The sequence below is a fragment of the Lethenteron reissneri genome, chromosome 47 (assembly GCF_015708825.2).
Source record: "Lethenteron reissneri isolate LAM-NWPU_2019-01 chromosome 47, ASM1570882v1, whole genome shotgun sequence".
Lineage (NCBI taxonomy): Eukaryota > Metazoa > Chordata > Hyperoartia > Petromyzontiformes > Petromyzontidae > Lethenteron > Lethenteron reissneri.
Genome location: NC_083825.1, coordinates 8,841,907 through 8,867,485, shown reverse-complemented (window position 1 = coordinate 8,867,485; position 25,579 = coordinate 8,841,907). Strand labels below are relative to the sequence as shown.

The following is a 25,579-nucleotide window of genomic DNA, read 5'->3' as shown; positions in this document are numbered from 1 at the left end:
TCCCTCTCTCTCCACCTTCGCTATCTCTGTTGAGTCGCTTTAGTTTGGCTGAATCTTGGTTGAACTTTTGTCAAATATTTCAATTTCTCGGCAATAAACACAAAGAGAAGTAAGAGGGTGGGGACTAGGGAACTGAGTAACCGGGGGGGATGGGAAATAAACAACAATGGTTCAGCAATGCAACAAACCACCCCGCACCTGGACACGAGCTGATTTTCGTCATTCCATCTCCACGCTGGATGCCCTCCCTTTTGGGCACGCTCTAATATTTACAGTAACCGATCCATTTTTATTTATACACCAACGAGGTCCCTGATGTATTCGGATCGCCGCCTGCTGAGTACTCCGGGTCAAGGTTCAATCCCTGGGGCGATTGGGCTTTTGCCAGTGCAGCTCCAAAACTTTGGAACGCTTTTGCTCTTTGGTCACAAGACAATCAGCATCGTCAGCTGTATTTAAAATGACCTTTAACTCCATAGTTCTAGCCACCTACCCTGCAGGTTCTGTTCATTTAAGTCCTGGCTTTCCATACACGGTGGCATTGGGATCTTGCGGTTGAAATGCGCCACTTTACAAAAGTAAATAATTCTTATTTCCTTGGGTGCAAAGTCAGTCTCTATTCTTGACCATTGTGCCATCATTCCTGCCGGCAATGTGTCCTGCCTCTGACAATTGTTAAGTAATTGCCCCTGATAAAAACCACGTCTTTCCAGTGCCTTGTTGCTATATCTCCCTTCACCATGTAAATATATATCGCTGTGCTTGCACAATTTGCTGCTGCTGTCGTGGCCAATTAATTTAATTTAATTGGTGCCGGGTCTGTTTGTTTTTTGGATCAAAGACAATGTCCACTGCTTCACCGATTGATAACCCAATCCCTAGTTACCACTGCCAGTCATGGCCCCCTAGAGCCAGGCTGTGTCTCCATTGTGTTTGCCATGCATTTGTGTCATCGTGTTTGTGTCTTTTTGTGGTTGAGATGCCCCCAGTGTCTGGACTGCTCGGATAAATCATCATTTGTCACAACAATGTGGTTATGACAGTGAACCGTGGCACTCTTGAAATACTACTACAATAGCAGGTTTAAGTCTAAATAATAATAATAATACTATTACAAATCAGAACATTATTTTCTTCTCTGACAATTGTTATCCAATTTGATTTACCCAACAAAATAAACACTCGAATACTCTACAACGATGTGACATTCTAGAGTTATAATTGCGTGCAGTGAGCTGTGTGGCACTGTGGTAAGGCCACACGGCTCATGGTGAGCGGGTTAACGCAACCACTATCGTTCCAGCAGGGTTGACGATACAAGTTCCACTTTGGGAGACTTCAACGGGGGTTGTTCTCTGGATTATCTGACCCCTGCCAGCACTGTCTCAGGGCCCTAAACAGAGCAGGAAGCACCCTCACATCCTTGTACATTTGAATAAATAACTTCGGTCGTATTCATCCAACGGTAGCAGCTGTTTGCTGAATACGCAGAGAGGTGATTCTTAACGTGCACTGAAGATGCACGTGCATTTTGCACCGTGATTTTGTCTGACGCAGTCTCTGTGCTGGGGTCTTCACGTGTCGTTCTTTCACTGTCACTTTCCCGTTTGTCTTCGCCCTCTGGCCCTGCCTCCGTCCTTCCCTCTTTTTACCTTCGCCGCATAAAAAACAATACTTTTTCTGCTCCGTTTCCCAACACCTTACCTGCCCCAATTACTGTGCCTGCCCATCAATCAACCATCACCCCTCTCCCTCCCGTATAACACACAGGCGTAAAAGGTGGCGCAGCCTTGGGTAAGTCGGTGTCCTTTGTGCCAGCACACGTAGCGGAGCCCTGTTCACAAAGCGCCCTGTCTGTTGACATCGAGTCTTAACTCGCGATCCGTGTCGCCATCGATCCAGCGGGGAGAATTCGCCACATGCGCGCACGATAGGTTGAATCGGGGCGCATCATTGGTTAAATTCCATGGCGACGATTGCCGTGCGTACGGACATCATTCTCACATGCAGTGCTGTGCTGCCTATGACTGTGTGGACCAGAGGTCCATTTGAAGGGATCTTCAGAGATAGCTCTTCGATATCCACTTCTGTGGGACATTCTCAAACGTGAAGAGTTGCAATGCTCTGTGAGCGATGCCATGGTTACTTTGCCTCAGTGACATGTGACATGATACCGAGAGCATGATCGAGGATAAAATTTGTGGGATGCCACCTGAATAATAAATAAATCTTAATCTAGGACGCTCAGTGATGGGAGCATTTCAAATGGAGAGTACCCATCTTGGCATAGATTCCTTGATTTTGTTATGCCCAGAGTTATTACCTTTGAGCCTTCTCTAGCTCCAGGGTGTCCCCTCCTCCAGGCCTTGCATTGACAGGCAGGATGGCTTTGTGGCACAAGGCTCCTTACCAGTCTCACTCGCACCAATGTAGGCATGCCTGCGATTTCACCTTATTCCAAGCACCGCCCATCTTCTGTCTTGGAAAAGAAAACTCCACCCTTCCCCACTCCTTGTCTGTCGGCAATAAAGGATGGCCTTCACACATATACACACTCGTATACATAAATTCACTCTGGCTTTGACCTAATGGGCACAGATTTGCTTTGACCTGGTTGTAATGGGTTTGCTGATTTTCAAAATTGGAACGTTGTCCTGGCGTGTAATTATTCTGCAAATGCATCTGCTGGCATGCATAGGTGTGGTTGAAATGCTTTGAGGTCATATATCAGCCCACGATATTGGCAAATGTTATCTCAATCCAGCGTCCGACTTGCCAAATCACGGCGAGCGCTAGGCAATGGGATATTATCACTATCCCATGGATTTTTATTAAAGTGTTTTACGGCGTCCAGCCCATTACAACGACGTCCAATTTTTACCGCACTGCTAAATTCGAATCGCGCAACATGAGTTCGTCGGCTGCGATGCTGCGAATCCTTCTTCAAGTTAAAGGCCGAGCGTGCAGAAAGATTCGAGCGTTGGCAATGTTGAAAATGTATTGACCTGACGTGGAAGCACTTGCAGCATCACCGATGCGGCATTTAGGGCCACAGCCGTTTCAATCGCTGCTTGGGCATTCACATCAGTGTGGCTGTGCGCTGCGGGCAGGAGGCAAAGCACACCCCCTGTAGAATACGAATGAGCGCTGTTCCATCGGCGAGGCTTGTACGTGCCTGCGTTGAACTTCTTTCGCACCGTACGTAGCCAACCGTGCTAATCGGAGGTGCCGGGGAAGGACAACAAACTAAACAAAAAAGCAATTCTAAAGACATTTATTTCAATCGAGATTTTAAAAGTGCACGGGCTCCCAGTGGCTTCCTAATATCAGTAGGGGAAGCTTGCTCGGACGTCGAACACCGCTGGAACAACATTCCTCCTCCTCCTACTCCAGGTCCATAAGCCAAGGGAGCTCCAACTCGGCCGTGTTCGACGCCATCCAGGCGTCGGGCCACCGCAAGCGCGCACGCCGCAGCTCGCTCGTCAACCCGCGCAAGCTGTACGAGGAGGCGCAGATGGGCCGCAGGGTGAAGCAGTACTTGGCGCAGGTGAACAGAGACGTGGACGAGGACAGCCTCATGACGCGCTCCGTGGCGCTGGAGCCGGCCAGCGCGCCCCGTGAGTACTCGGCGGACGCGCGTTTGCGTTGCCTTGCGGCTTTCGCTCCGTCTCGCTCTCCGGCCGTGCGTCTGTCCGTGTGTCGGTTTGCGCGAGTGTCTGTGTGCCTGTCTGCGAGTGTTTGCGTGTGTGTGTATGCATGTTTGTGGCTCGCTGCATGTGTATATGTTTGTCTGTCTGTCTCTATCTTCTTCGTCTCGCTCTCCGGCCGTGCGTCTGTCCATGTGTCTGTTTGTGCAACTCTCTGTGTAGGCCTCGGTCAATCCACTGCTGGATGAGGGGCCTTCCCCATGCTTGCTCGCCAGCTCACGCAATCCCGAGTCGCAACGATCCAACCTCCGTCGGCTTTGGGCGCGAGCCGATCCGCGGGACCTCCGTCGCAGAATTCCTCGCCCCTAACATCAGAGCCCGTGCGTGCACCTCAACCGCTTCCTCTCTCTCTCTCTCTCTGCCCTCCCCCGCCGCGTCCCAGCAGCGGCGCCGCGCATCCCCGGCGAGCGCAAGACGGCCAAGTCGGCTGAGAGCTCCCCCGTGGTGACGCGGGCCCCCATCCTCAGGCAGGGGGCCTCCAGATGGCCTCATGGGACACCGGGCTCCACAGCGGTGGGGGCTGCCACCCAGGCCGCCCCCATGTCCCTGCAGCCGCCCCGTAAGCGCTTCCCCGCTAACGCTTTGCTTCCTCTTGGTAAGTGGCGCTTGCTGGTTTGGTTTTGTCTTTCTCATGCGGTCGCTCTGGCTGTTGTTGGATTGCTGTGTGTGTCGGCTGCCTCCTGTTCGTACATATTGTGCTGTCGCTTGGCTGATGTTGGATTGCCGTGCGTGTGTCTTGGCTGTCTTTGGTTGTATCATGCGGACGTCCTACTGCAATTAGAATTCTGCATGTGTTTGCTGCATCACTCTGTTGTCGGAATACTTTGTTTGCGTTCTCGTCCGTGACTTTTGTGCTTGTGTTGTCTTGTCGGTGCTTACTTTCTTTACTTGGCTTGCAGTGCGCTTTCATATTGCTTGCACGATGGTGACGTATCACACGCAAACGTTGCATTCATATAATTATTGTTATGCTCACTGGTACAACATTCACAAGGTTATGAGTATTCATTGTATCAAAGTATTGAATCGCGTCAATTGTATCCATGTATGCAAGTCGGAGTGACACCGTGTCCCTGCTTGATTGAGCAATGTAGTATTGATGACTGTCGGTAGCCCTGGGTGACTAACTCCACATTCCTATGGCAGGAACCAGTCTCCATAACATTATTAAAAAGGTTTCCATGGAATATAACTGTGCTCAATCTGAGCCATGAACGCTTTGGTCTTGCATTGACTTTGTGCTGTTCGCCTTTTGGCGTTGTTCTCCAGTCTAACACTGGTGGTGAGACTAGGCCATGAAGAAAGGCCGTCTCTGGTGTAGGCCAATCAGTTTCAAAGACAATGCGTTTCTTATCAGAGCAGAGTTTCTTTGCATGTTTTACCGCAAGTACGCGTGGTTAATACGAACTTGATTCCTTGCATGAGGTGTCTATTTGGTGTTTGCCAGAATTGTTAAAGCCTTTTCTTTTTTCATCATCTTTATTATCAGCAAGAAGGGTCCCATAGATATCAATAACTCTAGATATTAACAATAATAAGCAAAGTCATCCGCACGCGCTTATTTAACAGCATTTTTATTCACGTAGGAATTGAAAATGTGAAAGCTGTTCGCCAAGGTAATTGTGCATTTTATTTAACACTATGGTGGTCTTGGTATTCCAATCGTTGCAAAGTGGAACTTTCTTTTATTAGGGTATTTGATTGAGGTGACCAGTGGTGACCAATTGCTAATGCAATTATGGGATTTCCATTATAGGAGCCATTGATTTCCGTGATCATTGATCGCTCTGACCTTTTGCTTTGTCTCAAATGTCAAAGAAAACGCTGCTTGACTAATCGCACCCCGATTGCTCCTACGCTGTTTTGATTATTTCAAACCTAAACAAACAAATTACATATTCAATCAAGCACTGCGGACGTACAGAGCACACCATCGCTCAAGTCGATTTCATGCTTTTAATGCTCGTATCCCAACCGGGCCTTACAAGGGTTGAGGGCTCGCGCTCTTGACCTGGGCGATTCTGCCATTGCTGTGAAGGTTGGCGCACCTTGACCTGCCTATCCAGAGGTCGCCGGTTTGAGTCTATCTCTCGGCGCACCAGTTGGAGCAATGGTGCACGTTTAATTTTCATAAATCACCTCCCCCCCGCACCCCAAACCTTGTCACCGCAGGAATAAATTCGTACCCAACGATTAGTCCAGTGGCAGGTCGCGTGTGTGGTGGGGTAAAGTGTGGGCACTCCCATCTCTTCCGAGACGTCTGGCCAGCCAGAGAGAGAGAGAGGAGAGCGGAGGGGCTCCCTCGGGCTCCCTCTGGTGGAGGCTCTTCCGCCAGCAGTGGCATTAGAAAGCAATAGCAGGGCTGCACCTTTACCTTTTAAACTAAACTATAAACCGTTTTTATTTTACCAGGTAAGGCCCACTGAGCTACATAGCTCTTTTTCAGAAGCGACCTGGCCACAAATGATAGCTCAACCATGTGGCTTATTACATGGAAATGTATGGCTGCCAATTACTCTAAACGACCCGGAGAAAAAACCACGAGTCCACAGGAGAGATTCTTTCAAACTCCAAATATACAGGCATCATCTGGGTCGGGATCGAACCCACGACTTCCTGTATACCAGGCGAGGAAGTTAACATCTCGCCACCGTGGGTGCCCGTTTTACCTGTTAAAGCTGCCTAAGGAAATCGAATGACCGTGCATCAGAACCTGGCATCGTCATCTTGCGGGGAATTTTCAACACCGGAAACAGGCAGCGGGGTTACGACAGGAAGTGAATTATTGTGAACAAGCCTGGACGGTGTTTGTCACCCCTCCTCCACAGGAGCCACTTCACCGAACTCGTACCGCAAGCTTCTTGCCCTCTCGGAGAGCCACGCGGACAAGAAGAGCAGATCAGGTGACGAGTCGGTCCCGACACCCCCCGCGTCTCCTAGGACTTCTCCACGACGAGGTGAGGTCCTGACCCTTGCATTCCCGTACCGTTGGCGGAAATGTTAGCGATCTAGATTTTTTTGCCCACTTCAGCAATTGTTTCTTGCTGTGGTTGTCCCACCTGATGATGGGCGCTTGTGTTGCGTCCGAAACGTCGTGATTTAATTCATTTTATTTTTCGTTTAGCTGTAAAGTGAGCCAGCCGTCTTGAAAGTGTGGTTTACCGGGTTGGCCCACCACAGTTCTTCTCTCGAGCTTTCGCCACGCACTACTGCGCGCATCCCAAAAAGACGGCAGCCGAAAATAAAAACACCCGGTACTCGCTAGGATGGGATCGTGGGTGGCGATTGACGTGGCAATAAACAAACACTAAACTCAACGTTTTTTTTATTTTGCCAGGTAATGGCTGCTGAGCTATGTAACTCTTTTTCAGAAGCAACCTGGCCGCAAATGCCTGGTCAACGAAGTGGTTTATGGCATGGATTTTTCTCCGCGTCCTCCGGTTTTTCCCTCCACGTTTAGAAAACACTGCGTGTAGATTATTTGAATGCTATGAATTTCCACATGATAAGCCACTTAGTTGAGCTATCATTTGTGGCCAGGTTGCTTCTGAAAAATTGCTATGTAGCTCAGTGGGCCTTACCTGGTAAAATACTAAAATAGTTTCGTTTATAGTAAAAAAAAAGAGCACTAAAATAGAAACATTTTCAAAACTGTTGCTTTTCCGTCATGCGATACTGAAAGAAGAGCTACTGCGAGCTTCTTCAGGAGTTGAACGCGTGGTATGACAGCTCGCTTCGAAGCAACTGCGGAGACGTACTTGTTAAATCATCGTGCAGCTATGTTTGAAAAAAACACACAACACGAGCGCGTTGCTGTTCCCGCAGGCTCTCAGATGAAGCGCAAAAACTCTCAGCGATCTAATTCGGGAGGGTCAACTGCGTCCTCGGCCGTGGAAAACTGCCAACAAGAACAACAACACTCCCAGGACATACGGCATTGGTACGTTCAGGTTTTCAGCTACTGCAGCAAAAAAAAAAGTACGAACAAAAGTCCGCCCACGTTTAAGTGAATACGTCACGTTGATGTCGCGCCTTTTGGTGGCAAATTAACCTTCATTAACGTGCAACGTGCTCGTTGACACTATGTTCAACTGATCAAGCAAAGCGCGCTTAGCGCCTGTCACACACTCGAAGCCCCGATGGTGCAAACGTAATTAAATCACTTCCTGTGCTCTGTGGATTCTTACATTGCAGGATCAGGGTTTTGTTGTTGTTGTTAAATCGCGTAAATATATAAATGTGTCGTAATACCCGCCACCACCTGGCACAACCAATTTGGAAGGTTTGTCACGGAAACAGAACATGCCAATTCATCACTAGTACAGCACACCGGTGTGTTGGAGAGCCAAACCACAACATTTACAATCTGAGTACGACGTTTCGCCAGTAATTACAACCAGCTTCATCAGGCCAGATTTGTGGAGAAGTCCACTTGTTTCGTTCCCTAGATAGAGGCGTAGATGTATTCTTCATTGGAACAACTTGTTTTGATAATAATCATCAATGTATTATTGTGACGATGATTTGTGACCGGCAGGGTTCACGCTGGCGTCTCTCACGGACGTGCGCGCCACGTGCGAGTCTGGGTCGGATGAGCGGGAGGCAGTGGAAGGCCCAGCGAGCGGAGGGCAGCACGAGACCTCCCCCCACGGCCCTGGGGATGAGGTCGGCACCGAACGACCCCCCCCTGGCCTCCCCCCCACAAGGTGAGGAGGAGGAGGAGGAGACCGGCGTATTTGTTTGACAACTTGTGGTGTAAATTTCGATTTAAAGCTTTCGTGACTGCAGGGATTCATCTTCTTGGTTCTTTCGGTAAAGTCACGTAGAAGGGAAATAATAAAATGATAACCTCACCTGAGGGACGGCTGCTTGCGTTGTAGCCGAAACGTCGTGAGAATTATCTTATTATGTTTTATTTTTATTATTTTATTATTTCCCTTCTCCGTGACTTTACCGAAAGAACCAAGAAGATGAACTTGCGGTGTGTTGTTGGGTTTTATTATTATTAATGTATTTGGATATTTGGAGTTTGCGTGTTCTCTCTCGCCGTTGTCGCATGGTTTTTCCCTCCACATTTAGAATCAACATGCAATTTAGATTATTTGGCTGTGATAAATGTACACGTGATAAGCCACTTGGCTGAGCTGTCATTCGTGGCCATGTCGCTTCTGAACAAGAAGCTCATAGCTCAGTGGGCCTTACCTGGTAAAATAACAATATCGACGTATCACAACACGTAGATTTTTCTCACGCGCCTGTAAAAAAAACACCTCGGGGCCCGCGTCTTTCCTTCCCGTGCCAATCGCTGAAAACCTTCTTCGTGTCCACGCGGGATTCCCGCCCCCCCTCCCCCGACAGCGACGACCCCGGAGCTCAGGACTCCGACCCGGGCTCCAAAGCGGACGCAGCCGCCGCCGCCGTGGACGACGACGCCGAGGGGGGCGGGCGGTCCCTGCTGCTGCCCCCGTACAGCCGCAACTCGCTCGAGACGTCGGACAGCGGACGGGACAGCTGGACGTCGTGCTCCAGCGGCTCGCATGACAACTTCCAGGCGAGTGTGTGTGTGCGCGCGCCATGACTCCGGTGTTCCCGAGTTCGATTCCCGCTCACGGTCAACACCGGTAGGCGGTTATCTGAACCGGTCCTGGGCCTAGCCGAGGTCGACTTGGCCTCGAATTAGTACCTGGTGCGATGTGTAAACATCGCCACTGGGGAGACAAAGGCGGTCGGGTGTGCTGCTGGCCACCCACCCCCTCGTGTGCCGTGCCGGCCTTCGTAGGTGCTCGTGAACAGCACTTGCCCGAACAGTCTGTTAAGGCTACAGGGGGCATCTTTGTCTTTGCTGAACAAAAATAAGAATAGGCTTTACCCTTTCTGGCAATAAAATAGATGTTAAGATGTTAATTTTGATAATCGCAAAAAGGTCCCATGTTGTAGCTGCTCACCCCGAGCTATCAATGCCCTGATAGTGGCATTGTCCTTGTCCTGTTCGCCTTTTGGCGTTCTCTGGTCTGACACTGGTGAGACTGGGTACTAAAGAAGGCTGTCTCTGGTGTAGGCCAATCAGTTAAAACAACAATGCACGTGTAACAAACAAAAACATTTTTCCTGGGTAGTAAGTCTTATTTCCTAATTGCTTATGCCTCAAAAGTACAGAAGATGGCTATTATTCCCCACAAACTTTGCTTTTGTGCAACAAACTAACACACAGAAAGCAGCTCTAAAGAAACAAGTTGTCGGTGTAGATTTAAAAATGCTATAGCTCCAGTGGCTTCCTAATGTCGGAAAGGAAGAGCGTTCCTGACGGCCGCAGAAGTGCATCTCCGTGAGCAAATGCAAAACCCCGTGACGCGCGATGTGGAACACGTGGCGCACGACACGTGACGCGCGACGCACAACGCACGAGACAAACTTTCCCCCTCCCGCCCCCCGCCACCGGGATCTCTCGCGCGCGATGCAGGCGCTGACGAGCAGCCGCTCTTACTGGAGCGGCTCGGGCGGGCTGAGCACGGGCGACCTGGCCGCCGAGCTGGAGCAGTGCTGGGTCCTGCTGGGCGCCGGCCGCCTGGCGACGAACGCGAGCAAGCGCGCCGCCGCCGTCGGAGACGGCCCCGTCGTCGTCGACGACGACGGCGGCGTCGTCGTCCGTGGCGCGGTCCGCAGCTCCCCGTCGGTCCTTTCGTCGCTGTCGCCGTCCCGCGAGAGCTGGGCGTCGTCGACGGGCTCGCTGTCTCCGGAGGAGAACGAGGGCGACACGGGCACGATAAAGCGGCGCAACGGCAAGGACTGCCTCCCCGACGCGGCGGGGCGGCGGGACGAGAAGCCGGCGCCGCCAGTGGGCGGCGCCGCGCTTGTTGCAGACGCGGCTCGCGCCGGAGGAGACGGGAGGGAGGATTCGGCGGAGAAGACGCGGGATGCCGAGGTGGTGGTGGCCGCTGCGGAGCCGGCCGGAGAAGGAGGTTTAGTAGGTAAGGTGTCATCGTTGGTTGTTGTTGTTGTCGTTGATGTGGATGTGTCGTACTGTAGATAGAGTGCTTGATATACGGTCAGAATGTGGAAGAGTAAAATACTGCCGGTTTTCTTGGTCTATCATCTCCCAGGGTGGATGAAAGGCAGCGCCATTTCGAATCGGTCGTGGTCATCCCATGACAACACCGAACCTTTTGTAGGATTGTGGATTGTCAGCGCTATTTTAAATCCAGGTCTCTCTGACGAAAAAGGCTCGTCTCATTGTCTCCTCCATATGCTCTAGGTCCACTGATTCTCTTGATTTTCACGTAAGCTTTGTTTCCAACGCAAGTTGAACTCTCAATCGCGTTCATATCGGAACCTTGTTTTGGCTTTGTCATGGAGCAGAGCAACATCACATAATGGCGGGTAATTGTTTCAGAAGATGGTTCCACAGAATAAGTAGTCACATCGGTATCTTTATCCAGTGCAGGATATCACCACTTAAGCTCTGTAAACAGCCGTTCCCCGAATGTCATAAAATATATATATTTTTATTGTGCATGGTTACGGTTATTGGTGACTGGGCTGAGATCATCTACAGGCAACACTTGAGCCCAGATTAAAACCCAGGAATCTGAGCAGTGCTGGCTAATTGCTCTGATATGGGCATTGTAGCTCACTGCGATGATCTCGGTCTCATTCATTGTAAGAGGCCCGAAGGCTCCGTTTTATTAAAAGTAATCGTTTTGCTTTGAATATTACCCTGGCTACAATTGCATTGGACATTAATAATACAAATGCCTTGGCCTCACGCCCGACTGAATATGTAATTACTCTGGTAATAGGTAAACAATTATTTGGCAACCCATTCTAATTTACCATCAGACACAAAAAGCCATTAATTACATTGAATGCACTCATGCATGCAATGAACAGCTCCCAGCATTAAACAGAGTGGTGAACAAGAGATCTACCACACACCCACATTGTCATGTGTTGAATTAATTAACTCAATGTTGGCATTCAAAATCCATCTATAAATAAAGCATGTGACCCATGTAACAACAGTTGCCCTGAAAGGTGCATGCATAATCCATCAATTGTTTAAACAGCTAATCAGTAATTTAGATTTTTAAAAATTCTAGATATTTGTGAATAACGCTGTGGCCGTGAAAGGAAAAATATATAATAGTCGACGTTTCAGGCAATAGCTCTTCTTTATAGCACATACATCCAAAGATGTGCTATGAAGAAAAATAATACCTCAAACGTTGCCTCGTGTATTTTTCCTTTTTAAGGCCATAGTGTTACAGACGGATGTGTTGTTGAGGTTTATTTTATTTTTTATTATTATTAATGCCACTCATGCACCACTGCCAATGCAGCAGCAGCAGCAGCATCACTAATTTAATTAATTTATATGTCCGCGGTTTGCATTTTCTTGTTTTCTCGGCTTGCACATATTTCGTGTGCCGATATCGTTCGTTTTTTTTTTACCGCGCCATCTCACGTTTTTTTGTTTTTTTTTGTAAAATCGCATTAATTTATTTTGTTTGTTTTGTTTCTCCCATTCTCGCCCACCTCGCGCTTCGGTGTCTCCGCAACGCCCCAGTGTACTGCGTCACGCGAAAAACCGTGCCCTCCAGCGCGGGGAGTGGCGCAGGAGATCCCCTGCATGCCCTGGCCCCCCCGGAAGAGAGCTCCGCTCATTCCGGCTCGTGCCCCGCGCACCTCCACCCCCCGCTGCATGCGACCGCCTGCGATAGTGGCCCCGAAGTGCAGCAGCAGCAGCGGCCGTGTTCCGCCACGCCGGCGATCCGCCCGACGTGGAATGTGCCCCATGTGCTCGGCAGTCAGGCAGTGCATGGACAGGGCTTGCTCAGTTCACCGGTTAAGCAGCAGCAGCAGCAGTATGAGGACGGTAAGCAAGATCGGAGTCAGAATCGGCGTCGTTGTCATCGTCGGTGTACGGGCGTGCGAGTTTTGTGAGCAACAATCGGGATGCACCGCGTAGGTTTTCGCGGTCTTTTCCTGTCGCAGCTCTTTGGTTTTCGTGGCGGGGCACCGCGTGTTTGTTCGGCACGACGTCCGACGTTTTCCCGGCGACGTGTGCTGCACCCTGGATCGACAAAAATAAATGCGTTTTTAAGCCCGTTTCTTACCCTAAATAAAAATGAATATCAATTACATGCAAGGTTAGGCGAAATCAAAATAAGCTGTGCACTGTACCGAGCGAATGCTTGGTTTTTTACAGATGCATGTGCAAGCTGTAGACATTTGTCAAAGCATGTGACTGCACGGTAAAAGCAAATTTAAACGAACAGCTTCATTGAAATTTACATCGCATTGACTTCCTCCTGTTTTTGACGTTTTCCTTCTTCTTCCTTTATTCCAGAGAAAGACCAAGTATCGACCGTGTAGGCGAGAGACGTTTGCGGGTGGGGGAGCATTTGGAGGACAGTGGCACACGCGTGCACGCACGTGAATAAGCGAATACCCCCTCTCTCTCGAAACTATGACCCCACGGAACACAACGTTGGGCCTGCAATTGTGTTTACGAGCCGGAAGGTCTTGCAAAGGGTGGGCGCGATGATCTCTCGCGTTCGGCTTTGGTGGAAAGAAGAAGTCCACCCGCTTGACCAGCCGAAATTCACACCCGCCTACGGCTCGTGACGGCATATGGAAGTGATGTTGCCGAGTGAAACAAGGAGTTGGGGGGGGGCTCCCTGAGAGATCGAAGTTTCTGGACAAAGCCTGCTCAAGGAGTTTTTTTTTTCCGGTTGGGGGTGGAAAAGTTCCGGTCCTGTTGTCCGAGGCTGGTACCACGTAAAGCAACATCCGGGACGATGACGGCATGATTGTGGTGGTACAAAAAATAAAAAAACGTTGCAAACGAGTATTTTGCTTTATTTAATGTCCAACCTGAGCAAGGTGGTGCAACCTTTGGGGGGAGCTGGCGAAGGGTTTTGAAGAGACGAATGGATAAAGGTCAAAAAAAGGGGCTGGTCTGTGAAAATAATCCATCTTGTCATCTGCACTGCACTTTGTATGGCCTGGTTGGCTCCATAAAGGCCAAATTTTACAGCTATTCTTGCGATTTACTGGATAGTCCTAGTTTTTCTATTAATTTATGCTTGTGACTCGTGTAACGTATTAATGTTGAGTTGCTTGAAAGCAAATTGAGTTTACGTATCAAAGTTCTGCAGGGTATGAAGGACGTGTTAGAGTCTTTGTAAAACGAAATTTGACATAGTGTTTATTTGTTATATACTTTTTTTTTTCCCAACACCCTAGAGAAGAAAGGTCAGTGAAGCTAAGAATCTGGATTCTGATTGATTGATTGAGCCAAACAACGAGAAGCATTTCAGCGATGTGGCAGTTATTGTTCAAATGCAATATTTGAACTGTGATATGGGCTGACATTTTTAAATACACCTGCAATCAATGAGTAATTGTGGTGGCATGTTCATCGTGTGCTCTGAATGTGAACGCTGAATAATTCAATTTTAGAGCAATGAAAACCCGTGTGTTATAAGCGAATGACGAATATGGGCTACAAGCCACTGGAACGTTACAGAGTAATAGTTTGCCTTTGGTAAACATGAAATATTAAGAGACAAATCCAAACTTGAGTTCCTGTATTCTCATTTAATCCCCAGTCGTGCTACAGCACGATCCAATTTGGATTTACACGAGCGTCGAAATCCACTGAATCTCAAGACGCCGTACGGAAAGTTCGGAAGCAGTGGGCTTATTTGTTTAACAGAGAGAAGGAGAGGCAGTCAGTCATAGAAATGAGGAAAGTCCTGAGGTTTCACTGGAGCAGGGGCAGTGAGTCTCCAGCGCAGTTGAAGGGGGAGGAAGAAAGTTTTAGACTGTGGGGTCCAGCAGAGGAGAATTAGTGACCTCCAACTCGGTGAGGGCCGGCTGGGTGGGCTTTGATAGAAAGACCTCGGCTGCTGGAGGCAGAGAGGGTGCGTGGGGGAGAGCCCCGAGGGAGATGAGAGGGGAGAGGCGGGTAGGAGCAAGTCCATGGAGAATCTTGAAGACGTTGAGCACCATCTTGACGTGACTTTAATAATACTGCCAATACCAAGCGCAGAGATACATATCTCGCGATATTTTTTGCGCTGAAATTACGACATTGTCACGACAAAGCAAACCGTTTTATTTGTTTAGACATTAACTGCAATAAGCCTCTGATAATATATTCGCCCTTGAACGCGCACAAGGCTATGAAAGAGGAATCTTTAAGAAATTATTGCATACAAATTACAACAGTTCACATCCACGATATGGTCCGCGTAGCGTTGAAAGAGAATGCGTGAAACTGTGGTGGACATAAACGCTGTCCGCCTTTTTTGCCACACGGCATGCACTGCCCATGTAAGAGCCCCATTCTTTCAGAAACAACCCGGAATGTTTACTTTTTTACTCATTGATCTGGAAACGCAGAAAAGGTGGTTCAGTCTTGCTTGAGTTGAATATGAATCTACTGTATTATTATTATCTGGTAATGTATCACTCACGGATAATTAGTGATTGGTTATTTATCATTATAAGCAGTGCAATTGACCACACATAGTGTTTTATTATGATTTTGTATTCTTTTTTTCGTGCTATAAACTAACTTTGAAGGAGAAATGCTGCAATTTTTGCGAAGGAAATGCTAAGAATCCAGGTTCGTAGTTTTACTACCCACAGTGAGCTTGACCGTTCACTCGTTTACGGGCATCTCTGTACGTTTAAACTTGTGAAAACTATTGTTTGTTGATTTTTACGTGTGTGTGTGTGTGCGCGCGTGTTTGTGTATACGTCCGCGTGTTTGTGTGCACCCAACATGTGGCAAGACGGGAAAACAGTGTTACTACGTCCGTGACATTTTGTAAGCTAGTAGAGAAATGTGCAAGGCTTGGTGGGTAATCCTGGAGGTGGCTGTGCACGTAGCGAGGCTGTGCATCGGGGTGTCCCTCCACCAGAAATTGATTAAATATTTATGATATCGCAGACTGACTGCTAACACTGGTTATATTATCCTGTACAGAACAGTACTATACATACTGGAAGATAAAAAAAAAGAGTTTGAATTTGATACCTCTTAGCATGCACTCAAATATGACATTCCTGAAAAGTCTGACAGTTGTTTCTTTTTAAAGTTATAAATTAATTTGTTCTATATTTAAAAGAACGACGAAAGAATTTGAGCCGGTCGTTATATATATATCTCTCTATATGTATATTTGACCGGAAACATTATTCTGATTCTGAGTGCACAGTTCTAACAGTGGGTTTTATTGTGCCATTCATAATTGCTCCTTTGCTGCATGTGCATAAAATGTGAGTTGATATATTTTGCAATTTTTTTTTTACAAAGGTGAGGTGTGGGGGGGGGGGAGGTAAAATTCAATATTTTTAAACAGTTGTGTAGCCTGCACTAGCGCAGCTTGCTAAATGTTACAGTAAATATCCAATGTATGCATTGTTGTGAAAGAAAATTTGGTTACAAAAAAAGTTGCATTTAACGTGTCATTCAAAAACACTTTAAAAGAAGTACAAGAACCTCATCCATATGAATGAGTTTAGGTGGTTTGGCACAAATTGTCTTTGTTTAAGAAGAAATCGCAAGATCATTCACGCCGTTGCCTTAATTTCAAGTTCCAAATATATCTCTCTTACGTGGAATTACTTAAACATTGGTCTAAGCTTCGGGGAAATTGAAACTTAAATCAGAGTTGAGAACAAGTAGGCTGAGGCAGTTGTGATAGGCCTCGCATAATCATTATTTCATGTTGTACTTGGGTTGGTGGACCACGTAACTATGGGTGTACAGAACAAATCATATTAGTGCATGCGCGTTAATGCAACGTACTCATGATAAGTGCTCGTGCCACCATCGCTGAACTATTATTGCGTGGTTATTTTGACCCATTAAAACGATCCATTACGTAAATGAAATAAAAATGTTAAAGATTAAATCTAAAAAAATGACAATAACATAATCTTGAAGTTTGTTCTTTTTTCATTTATTTACTCTTGAAGGGGCACTTAAGGTTGGATGTTAAGCAAGCTAGAGATTGAAAGGGAGTAATTGCAACTCCAGTGGTGCATATTTGTAGAATGTCAAATACGGTAGTGCTGTTGTGTTAATAGGGATAGCTAATGTTGCATTGAATTGAAACACTTGTATACAAGTGTATTTGGTTACAATTATTCCCAGCAGGACTGTATTTGCAACAGTAATGAGGTTTAATTCTGGCAAATCACACCTCTGAAAAAATTAACCCGTAAAAACAAAGTTTTTCACTATAAATCCTTTATATGTGTGTTCAATGGGCCACAACCCAGCCCACATTGGTCTTTGAAACGGGCGGCTAGAGTCCTCTCGTCCTCTGGCTTGAGATAGCTGCCACCTATGGGTCAGATGATTGCCTGCCACCATTAAGCAATTGGTAATTAAATATTAAAAAAATCCTAAAAAGTGGACAATTTTGGAAAAAAAATTTCACGAAAATACATTGTCACGCACAACGAGTCTGTGTGCAAAATGTCAGCTCGATTGGATCACGGGAAGTGGGTTAAAAAACGACCGAAAGATTTGCACGGTCGTAAGCGCGCAAGCAAGCAAGCAAGTGAACTTAATATAAAGGATTAAAAAATTGCCTGATGAAGCTGGTTGTAAGCACCAGCGAAACGTCGTACTCAAATTGTAAATGTTGTGGGCTTACTTTCCAACACACCGCTGTGCTGAAGTAGTAACTGATTGGCACGTTTTGTTAACGTGACAAACGCGATCTAACCCAAAATAACCTTGATTATGAGTAATGAGAGGGGCATTGTTATTGATGGGATTGTTCTCAAATCAATTAAATAAGTGAAAAAAATGTTTTGTTCCCATTGTTTAGACGCTGTGTTTGATTGGTTTGAAAATGGCACGCGCTCACTAATACATTATTCATGTGATTGGCTCTGTGCATTCTATAATCAAGTAAAACAAGGTCGCCTTGTGAAATGATGAAAACGTTTATGAATGTCATAAATTCCTGTTTAGAAAAAAAAATCTGTAATTACGAAGACACAAATGTGATTTTTCTTTGTTAAGTTTTTACTTAAATAGTACATATATGTTTTAATTTAATGAGAAAAAAAAATATGAAATGCTGCAATAATTTAAGTAATTGTATGTAAATACATCAGGTCCATTAATTTTCCACATTTTTAAAATGTGTCCTATTACTGTCCTTGTGTCCTGCTTTATGTCATGCAGTGAAGGAGTTTCTGTGATTTAATAAATTGACTTGCAAATAACTATTTTGGAAGGAAAGACTAAGTTAAGAAGCAAACGTTTTTATAACATTATTCTTTAATTTAAATTGTGTTATCATTTGAATGTACAAAGTAAACATAGAAGTTGTCAATTTTATTAACATCTATATATATAAAATCGTTCATGTCTGTGTGTCTGTGTGTGTGTGGACTGCACTTTCATTGGACGGCGGTTGCCCCTGGCAACGGCTAGCCACGCCTTCGCCGCTTTCATTGGACGGCGGTTGCCCCTGGCAACGAGTAGCAACTTTTCTCCGCGGGGTGGACGCCATTTTTAATAGCGCGGGGGGGGGGGGGGACCGGCACCCGTACCCAGCGTTCGCCGGGTGGGAAAATCAGGCAAGGCGGGAGGCTCTGCACGGTGCTAGGCCTCGACACCCAACACGCCACTCTGAGGTAAATTCATACAAATTTCACGTCCTCTACAGAGTGGCGAGGGAGGCAGAGTGGCGAGGGAGGCAGAGTGGCGAGGGAGGCAGAGTGGCGAGGGAGGGACTCAGCCTCAAAACGAGTAACTGGTGTGGCGTATTAACATCGCCACTGGGGAGACAAAGGCGGCCGGGCGTGGTGGATACAAGTCCCGGGCAAAGCCGGGTCATGACTATGTGTGTATGTGTTTATGTGTATGTCTGTGTGTCTGTATGTATGTGTGTATGTATGTGTCTGTATGTGTTTGTGTGTATGTATGTGTGTGTCTGTATGTATGTGTGTGTGTATTGTGTAAGTGTTTTTGTGTATGTATGTGTGTGTTTGTATGTATGTGTATGTTTGTGTGTATGCATGTGTGTGTATGTGTTTGTGTGTATGTGCGGTTATGTATGTGTGTGTATGTGTGTGTCTGCAGCAAGCGCGTGTATGTGTACCTATGGACGCGCGCGCGTGTGTTGTGTAGGGAGAACGGTAGTGTAGTGCTTAGCGTACTGCCTGTGTCTATGTGTGTGTGTGTGTCTGTGTGTGTGTGTCTGTGTGTGTGTGTCTGTGTGTGTGTGTGTCTGTGTGTGTGTGTCTGTGTGTGTGTGTCTGTGTGTGTGTGTCTGTGTGTGTGTGTGTGTCTGTGTGTGTGTGTCTGTGTGTGTGTGTGTCTGTGTGTGTGTCTGTGTGTGTGCGTGCGTGGTGTGTAGGAGGAACGGTAGTGTAGTGCTTAGCGTGCTGCCTGTGTGTGTCTGTGTGTGTGTGTGTCTGTGTGTGTGTCTGTGTGTGTGTGTCTGTGTGTGTGTCTGTGTGTGTGCGTGTGTGGTGTGTGGGGAGCGGTAGTGTAGTGGTTAGCGTGCTGTCTGTGTGTCTGTGTGTGTGTGTCTGTCTGTGTGTGTGTTCTGTGTGTGTGTCTGCGTGTGTGGTGTGTGGGGAGCGGTAGTGTAGTGGTTAGCGTGCTGTCTTTGTGTCTGTCTGTGTCTGTCTGTGTGTTTCTGCGTGTGTCTGTGTGTGTGTGCGTCTGTGTGTGTGAGGAGCGGTGGGTGTAGTGGTTAACGCTACGCTGCGCTACCAACCCGGCGAACCGAGTTAGATTCCCGCTCATGGCCACCACCGATCAAGATTATTTGAACCTCACATAGGTCGACTCAGCCTCAAACGAGTAACTGGTGTGGCGTATTAACATCGCCACTGGGGAGACAAAGGCGGCCGGCCGTGGTGGATACAAGTCCCGGGCGAAGCCGGGTAGTACAGCTAGTGTAATTATATTTTTCCGTTGATTAAATCCGCATTGTAAAAGATGGCCAGGGCTTTGTTTTGTTGGTGATCTTTCAGCAGATTCGATGGATATTCAGTGAACACTTGTAACACTTGTAATACTCAGACGCAGGAGGCACCGTGGTGGCGAGATGTTATCTCCCTTGCCCTGTATGCAGAAGGTCCTGGTTTCGATCCTGGACCCTGAAGATGCCTGTTGTATATTTGGAGATCGTGTATTATCTCTCCTTGTGTTGGTCGCATGGGGTTCCCTCTGTGTTCTTACAATTTTGCCCTCCACATTTAGAAACATGCGTTTAGAATATTCGGCTGCTCCTATAAATTCCCACGCATGATGATGTTAAGCCACTTCGATGTGGCCAGGTCGACTCTAAAAGTGCTCCTACCTCCGTAGGCTTTACCTGGTAATTATTTTTTTAGTGGGTAATTAAAGTTAGTATTCTTATGTACACGTCAAAGGACACTTATGGAAAATGGAGCCTTATGCCTAATCACCAGAGGGGCCTAATCATAACACCTTTTGAGACATATACTCAATAACTTTAATTTAAAAAAAATATATCCAGTTACTCCACGTATGCATATGCTCCTCATTAGGCGCTACGTCACTGTTCACTTGAATGTTGTCCACTAAATTCTCTAAAAAAACGAATCATCACCACAAGCATCCTTGGCCATAGTCAATCCACTGCTGGCTAATGGCCTCCCCAAGCCACCTGCACACGAGATCATTTCGTCGTTCCATCTCCCCGGCGGGACATATCCTCGGACGCGTTCCATCCCTAGGCTGCCACTCCATCATTAATCTTGACCAGCGGCCATCATCACTTCTGGCCCAAGCTCAGCTGCTTATCTTCCTTAACATATTTAACGAGTTTGATGCGTTGTGCACGCAATAGCAACTCACCAACACAGTTCGCAGATAAACAACTTTACAAAACGCAGAACAGCTTGGGTTGCTCCATGGAGCATTCCTGCTTGGATGACAAAGCTGAAGCCCAATATGAAATATACATCTCTCCAAGACAAAGCCTAGTTGAGTCTCTTGACATGCCATTGAATCTGCTTTGGCTGTTACTGCGGTCGCTTTTCATGGGTCGGAATGTGGGTGGAGGACCAACAACATTATTCGATTTAAAGCTTTCGTGACTGTGGGGATTCATCTTCTTGGTTCTTTCGGTAAAGTCACGTAGAATGGAGATAATGCTGTCTTTCCGACAGACCTGTTCTTCACCTGAGGAAGGCTGCTTGCGTTGTGGCCGAAACGTCGTGAGAATTGTATTATTTTATTATGTTTTATTTTTATTATTTTATTATCTCCCTTCTACGTGACTTTACCGAAAGAACCAAGAAGATGGACCAACAACATCTTACCTAGCGTACGCTTTGACGTGTCGCATTTGCCAACGGTGCAGTGGGGCCTTGGCTTGAGCAGGGTTTGGGCGACCTGCGGCATTTGAAATATTGATGTTTTTTTTCATTTACCGAATTCGAACAAAATGGCTCTTCTTGTTATGTTGGTTGCCTACCCCTGGGCAGAAGGGAGCTCGAGGGAGCCCCTCTTGAGTAAAATGTGGCCTCCGCTTCCACACTTGGCCAGGCGTCTTGGAAAACGTGGGAGTTCCCCACACTTTGCTGCACCACACCCAACCTGCCAGTCGACTACATGTAACTGTGGTGTGCCTATTCATACTGCTGGGTAAACAGTGTTGCATTTAGCAGTGTTGCTGGCAAAAACACACGCCTACACTGGGTGGATCGAAGAATGTGTGTATGTAATTCTGATAACAGTGCTCCGTTTGTAAATTTACCCCAGTTCTCAATGTGGTGTCATTGATTTAGAATCACCGTTTGTCAAAATCAACAACTGCTCACCGAATTGAGAAACTGCACAATACGTTTGAAGTGGGGGTGCAGTGGCGATATCACGATATGGTGGATAATCTTTGACCTCCCCCTCCCCCCCTCATCATCGTAGGACTTTCGGACTAACCCAGTTTTACTTGCAGTGCATTCAGCATGAACACGGCATTTGTGTACCTGTACGTATCGGTGCACAGCAACACCTTTACGCCTCGCTTCTCTGAATGTTACCTACAGGCCAAGTACTTGAAAACGGGTCCTGTACATATGCCCATGTGCATCCGCGTGCATGGCTGCTCATGTGCATACGTAAACACCTACAATTATGTGCATCTCCACTCATGCGTCTGCAAATCCGTTCACTTTCACAGCTGTGTACCCACATTCAAATGTACCGATACATGCTGCACCTGTACACATGCATACGCGAGCACACGGCTAGGGATGCGTTTATCAAGTGTCGGATTAATATGAAAGATCTGGAAGATCTGGTCGAGATATAAAATATCGGAGAGATCTAAATAGCCCCCCAAAAAATCAGATTAATCCGAAAATATGTATGACGTGACAACACATGCGTGTTCCGTATGTTCCTGCCACGTAACGGCACTTTTGTTCGCGCAATAAGAGACGTTAATGTTATCGCGTCATGTAAACGATCTGAAAAGTCCAACAACAACACAAAAAAAGAGAAAAAAATTGTGGTCAGAAAAAAATTGTGGTAACATTTTTTTCTGACAATTGACAGTTTTTGTTTTTTACTCGCAACTAATCCCTAGTACTGGATACACACATTGACCATCGCGTTTGGCGGTAGCCACCGCACGCACTGCATTTAAATTGGTTCAGCCGACAAATGACAGATGATTACGAAGATGATGATGACATCGATGATGAGAACGCAACCATCCGACCAATGTCGTCACTTGCACGTAGTACGCATACGTTGACGCTCGTTTGTTTTGATGAAAAAATCGTATTTGTTGTCTTTCAGAAGGTCCATCACAGATGTGCATTTTTGTATATTTTAATATGTGAATTGTACATATGTTGTCTATTTTGTCATATGAAGGTGGATTATGATTATGCCATGGCAAGGCGGTTGTGTATAAGTCATGAATGCTTTGTATAGTTAAGTAAAACGATTTTAAATAAAGTATGAGCCGAAACAAGATACAGCAGACCTGTGCATTTTTGATTATTACTATTATTTTCCTGTGTATGTACAAACACCGGCCTTTCCGCGATTTAAGTAGGAGAAATGGCACGTATTGAATTGAAATTTCCCAAATTTTCAGAAATCAGGAGAACACAACAAGAAAATTGTTCGAATGTGTCAATCTATGGGAGCATTATGGCAGCAAAAAAGGAATCCTTGGGGGGTGGATCTTACAATCTGGTGTTTGTTACGGAATCTTTACGAACACCAGAAACAATGTTTAAAGGTGCGTCTTACTCTCAGGAGGATCTATTGATTGGAGAATATGCACACGAGAGGGATTACGAAGACGGAACGATAACTCGTGATCGAGATACAATATTAACACTCGTGCAAGATTGTTATGGCGGTCTGTATAGCAAAATAATTTCCCATGACCATACCTGTCAACCCCTTATCAGTGCCCTACCTTATCACAGACCAATTCAGACCTTATTGGTCACCCCGTGCTCTTATAAATCTCAACGTTCAGCCTACAAATTCCCATCACAATGGAGAAACATAAATAGACAAAACAAATGTTTTTGCCCGTATTAAAACGGCTGTTCACCGTATGGACTTGAAAACTCAATTTCTCTATACAAGAATACGGGTAACCCGGATGGGTTGACAAGTATGCATGAGTCGAGGAATTTCTCAGATGAAGAGGAGGAGGTGTCTGGAGAAGTTAAACGTCCCCCTCACGTTATCGCAAAGGCAAATCTCCTGGGTCAGATGATGTAACTGTGGACATGCGACACATTTAAAATGTGACCTATCTATCTATACGTGGCGGACGCTCACCCCAACAACATGCCAGGGTTCCAGTCCGTTTATTCCACCTCCGTCACACACACAGCTCCCTCCTTCATACACAGCTCTCTCCACTCGTCCCTCCTCCGACATGCTCTCTTATCCCCACAGTCCCCTCTCCAATGAACCCCACCCCCCTTCCCTCATTCCCAGCCGCCAATCACACGTCGTCACATCTCGGGAACAGGTCTCCTCATCTCCCACCAAACAATGACATATCGTCATACTGTGGGGGGGGGGGTGGGGGGGGGGTTACTCTCGGTGAGGTCGATGCAGGGATTGGCGTCAGCATGTAAGGGGTAGGGAATGGTGATGTTGTGGGGACCATTGACAAACGCGAAAGATGCGCGCATCTCCAAATGACGTATGTCAAAAGCAATTTTCCCATAATGGTAAAGGAGGGGGTTAGGGGATTTGGGACCGTCCATTTTTTGACCCCCCCTCTTGTCACACGGCGTCACAAAAAGTCAGACCCCCCCCCTCAAATATGACGTCACAAAGCTCTGCCCCCCCCCCAAATAAAACATGCTTCAAATCGCTTTAAACTATTGTCATTGTAGTGCGTATTTAATGTGCCGCTGCACTGCGCATTTTGATGTGACGTCACATTTCTCACCCCCCCCTCGTCACACATCGTCACAAATGTCTGACCCCCCCCCCCCCAGGTGCGTGACATCATTTATGGACGGCCCCTTTGACTTGCATTTGCAGACATAATCGCCTATATTATCCGACTCCATTTACGTCAATACATGTGTAGTGACGTAAATGGAGTCGCTGTGGCGTTTAGCGCCAGCTACTGTCACAAGAGTGGAACTGTGCGTCTTGAGCCTCTCTCTGACACCAGGGTTGGTATGGCATGCACGCGGGGCCCTAGGGGGCATGCTTCTGGTGAGGGTCAGAGAGAGGGCAAGTAAGGACGTGACAGTCTGGGTGAACCCGAGAGGGCACGTGACTGGGACAGGGTAGCGAGGGGGGCCAAAAGGGGGCTTGAGGGTCACGTGATGCTCGGTCGAGAACCTTCTGGTGAGATCCAGAAGGGGGCGTAGCCGAGGGCGGAGCGAGGCCACGTGCTCGGGGAGCATAAAGGGGAGGTCCCGAGAGCAATCGCGGCTGTCTGTTGGAATGGAACCCGTCGGTGCTACGTCTCTTCGATCCTCGGTCTACGGTCTTTACGCTCGGCATCGTGGGTCAGGCAGTGTGTTAGGGGCCGTCCATAAATGACGTCACGCACCTAGGGGGGGGGGTCAGACATTTGTGACAATGTGTGACGACGGGGGGGGGGGGGGGATTTGAGAAATGTGACGTCACATCAAAATGCGCAACTTTAAATAAATACTAGCTGTACTACCCGGCTTCGCCCGGGACTTGTATCCACCACGGCCGGCCGCCTTTGTCTCCCCAGTGGCGATGTTAATACGCCACACCAGTTACTCGTTTGAGGCTGAGTCGACCTATGTGAGGTTCAAATAATCTTGATCGGTGGTGGCCATGAGCGGGAATCTAACTCGGTTCGCCGGGTTGGTAGCGCAGCGTAGCGTTAACCACTACACCCACCGCTCCTCACACACACAGACGCACACACACACAGACACACGCAGAAACACACAGACAGACACAGACAGACACAAAGACAGCACGCTAACCACTACACTACCGCTCCCCACACACCACACACGCAGACACACACACAGAACACACACACAGACAGACACACACACACAGACACACAGACAGCACGCTAACCACTACACTACCGCTCCCCACACACCACACACGCACACACACAGACACACACACAGACACACACACAGACACACACACACAGACACACACACAGACACACACACACACAGACACACACAGGCAGCACGCTAAGCACTACACTACCGTTCCTCCTACACACCACGCACGCACACACACAGACACACACACACAGACACACACACACACAGACACACACACACAGACACACACACACACACAGACACACACACACAGACACACACACACAGACACACACACACAGACACAC

At 47.3% G+C, this 25,579-nt stretch overlaps 1 protein-coding gene across 1 annotated transcript in view; it reads left to right on the top strand.

Annotated features, from left to right (window-relative positions):
• LOC133354458 (rap guanine nucleotide exchange factor 2-like) overlaps nt 1–19,133 on the top strand; it is a 221,226-nt gene extending 202,093 nt beyond the window's left edge. The window contains 11 exon segments of the mRNA XM_061571308.1: nt 1,771–1,794; nt 3,394–3,617; nt 4,090–4,302; nt 6,536–6,664; nt 7,533–7,606; nt 7,608–7,647; nt 8,245–8,413; nt 9,066–9,258; nt 10,168–10,675; nt 12,271–12,579; nt 13,054–19,133. Of these exon segments, the coding sequence (XP_061427292.1) occupies nt 1,771–1,794; nt 3,394–3,617; nt 4,090–4,302; nt 6,536–6,664; nt 7,533–7,606; nt 7,608–7,647; nt 8,245–8,413; nt 9,066–9,258; nt 10,168–10,675; nt 12,271–12,579; nt 13,054–13,079 (1,909 nt within the window). The 3' untranslated portion in view covers nt 13,080–19,133.
• Nucleotides 19,134–25,579: the final 6,446 nt, after the last annotated feature.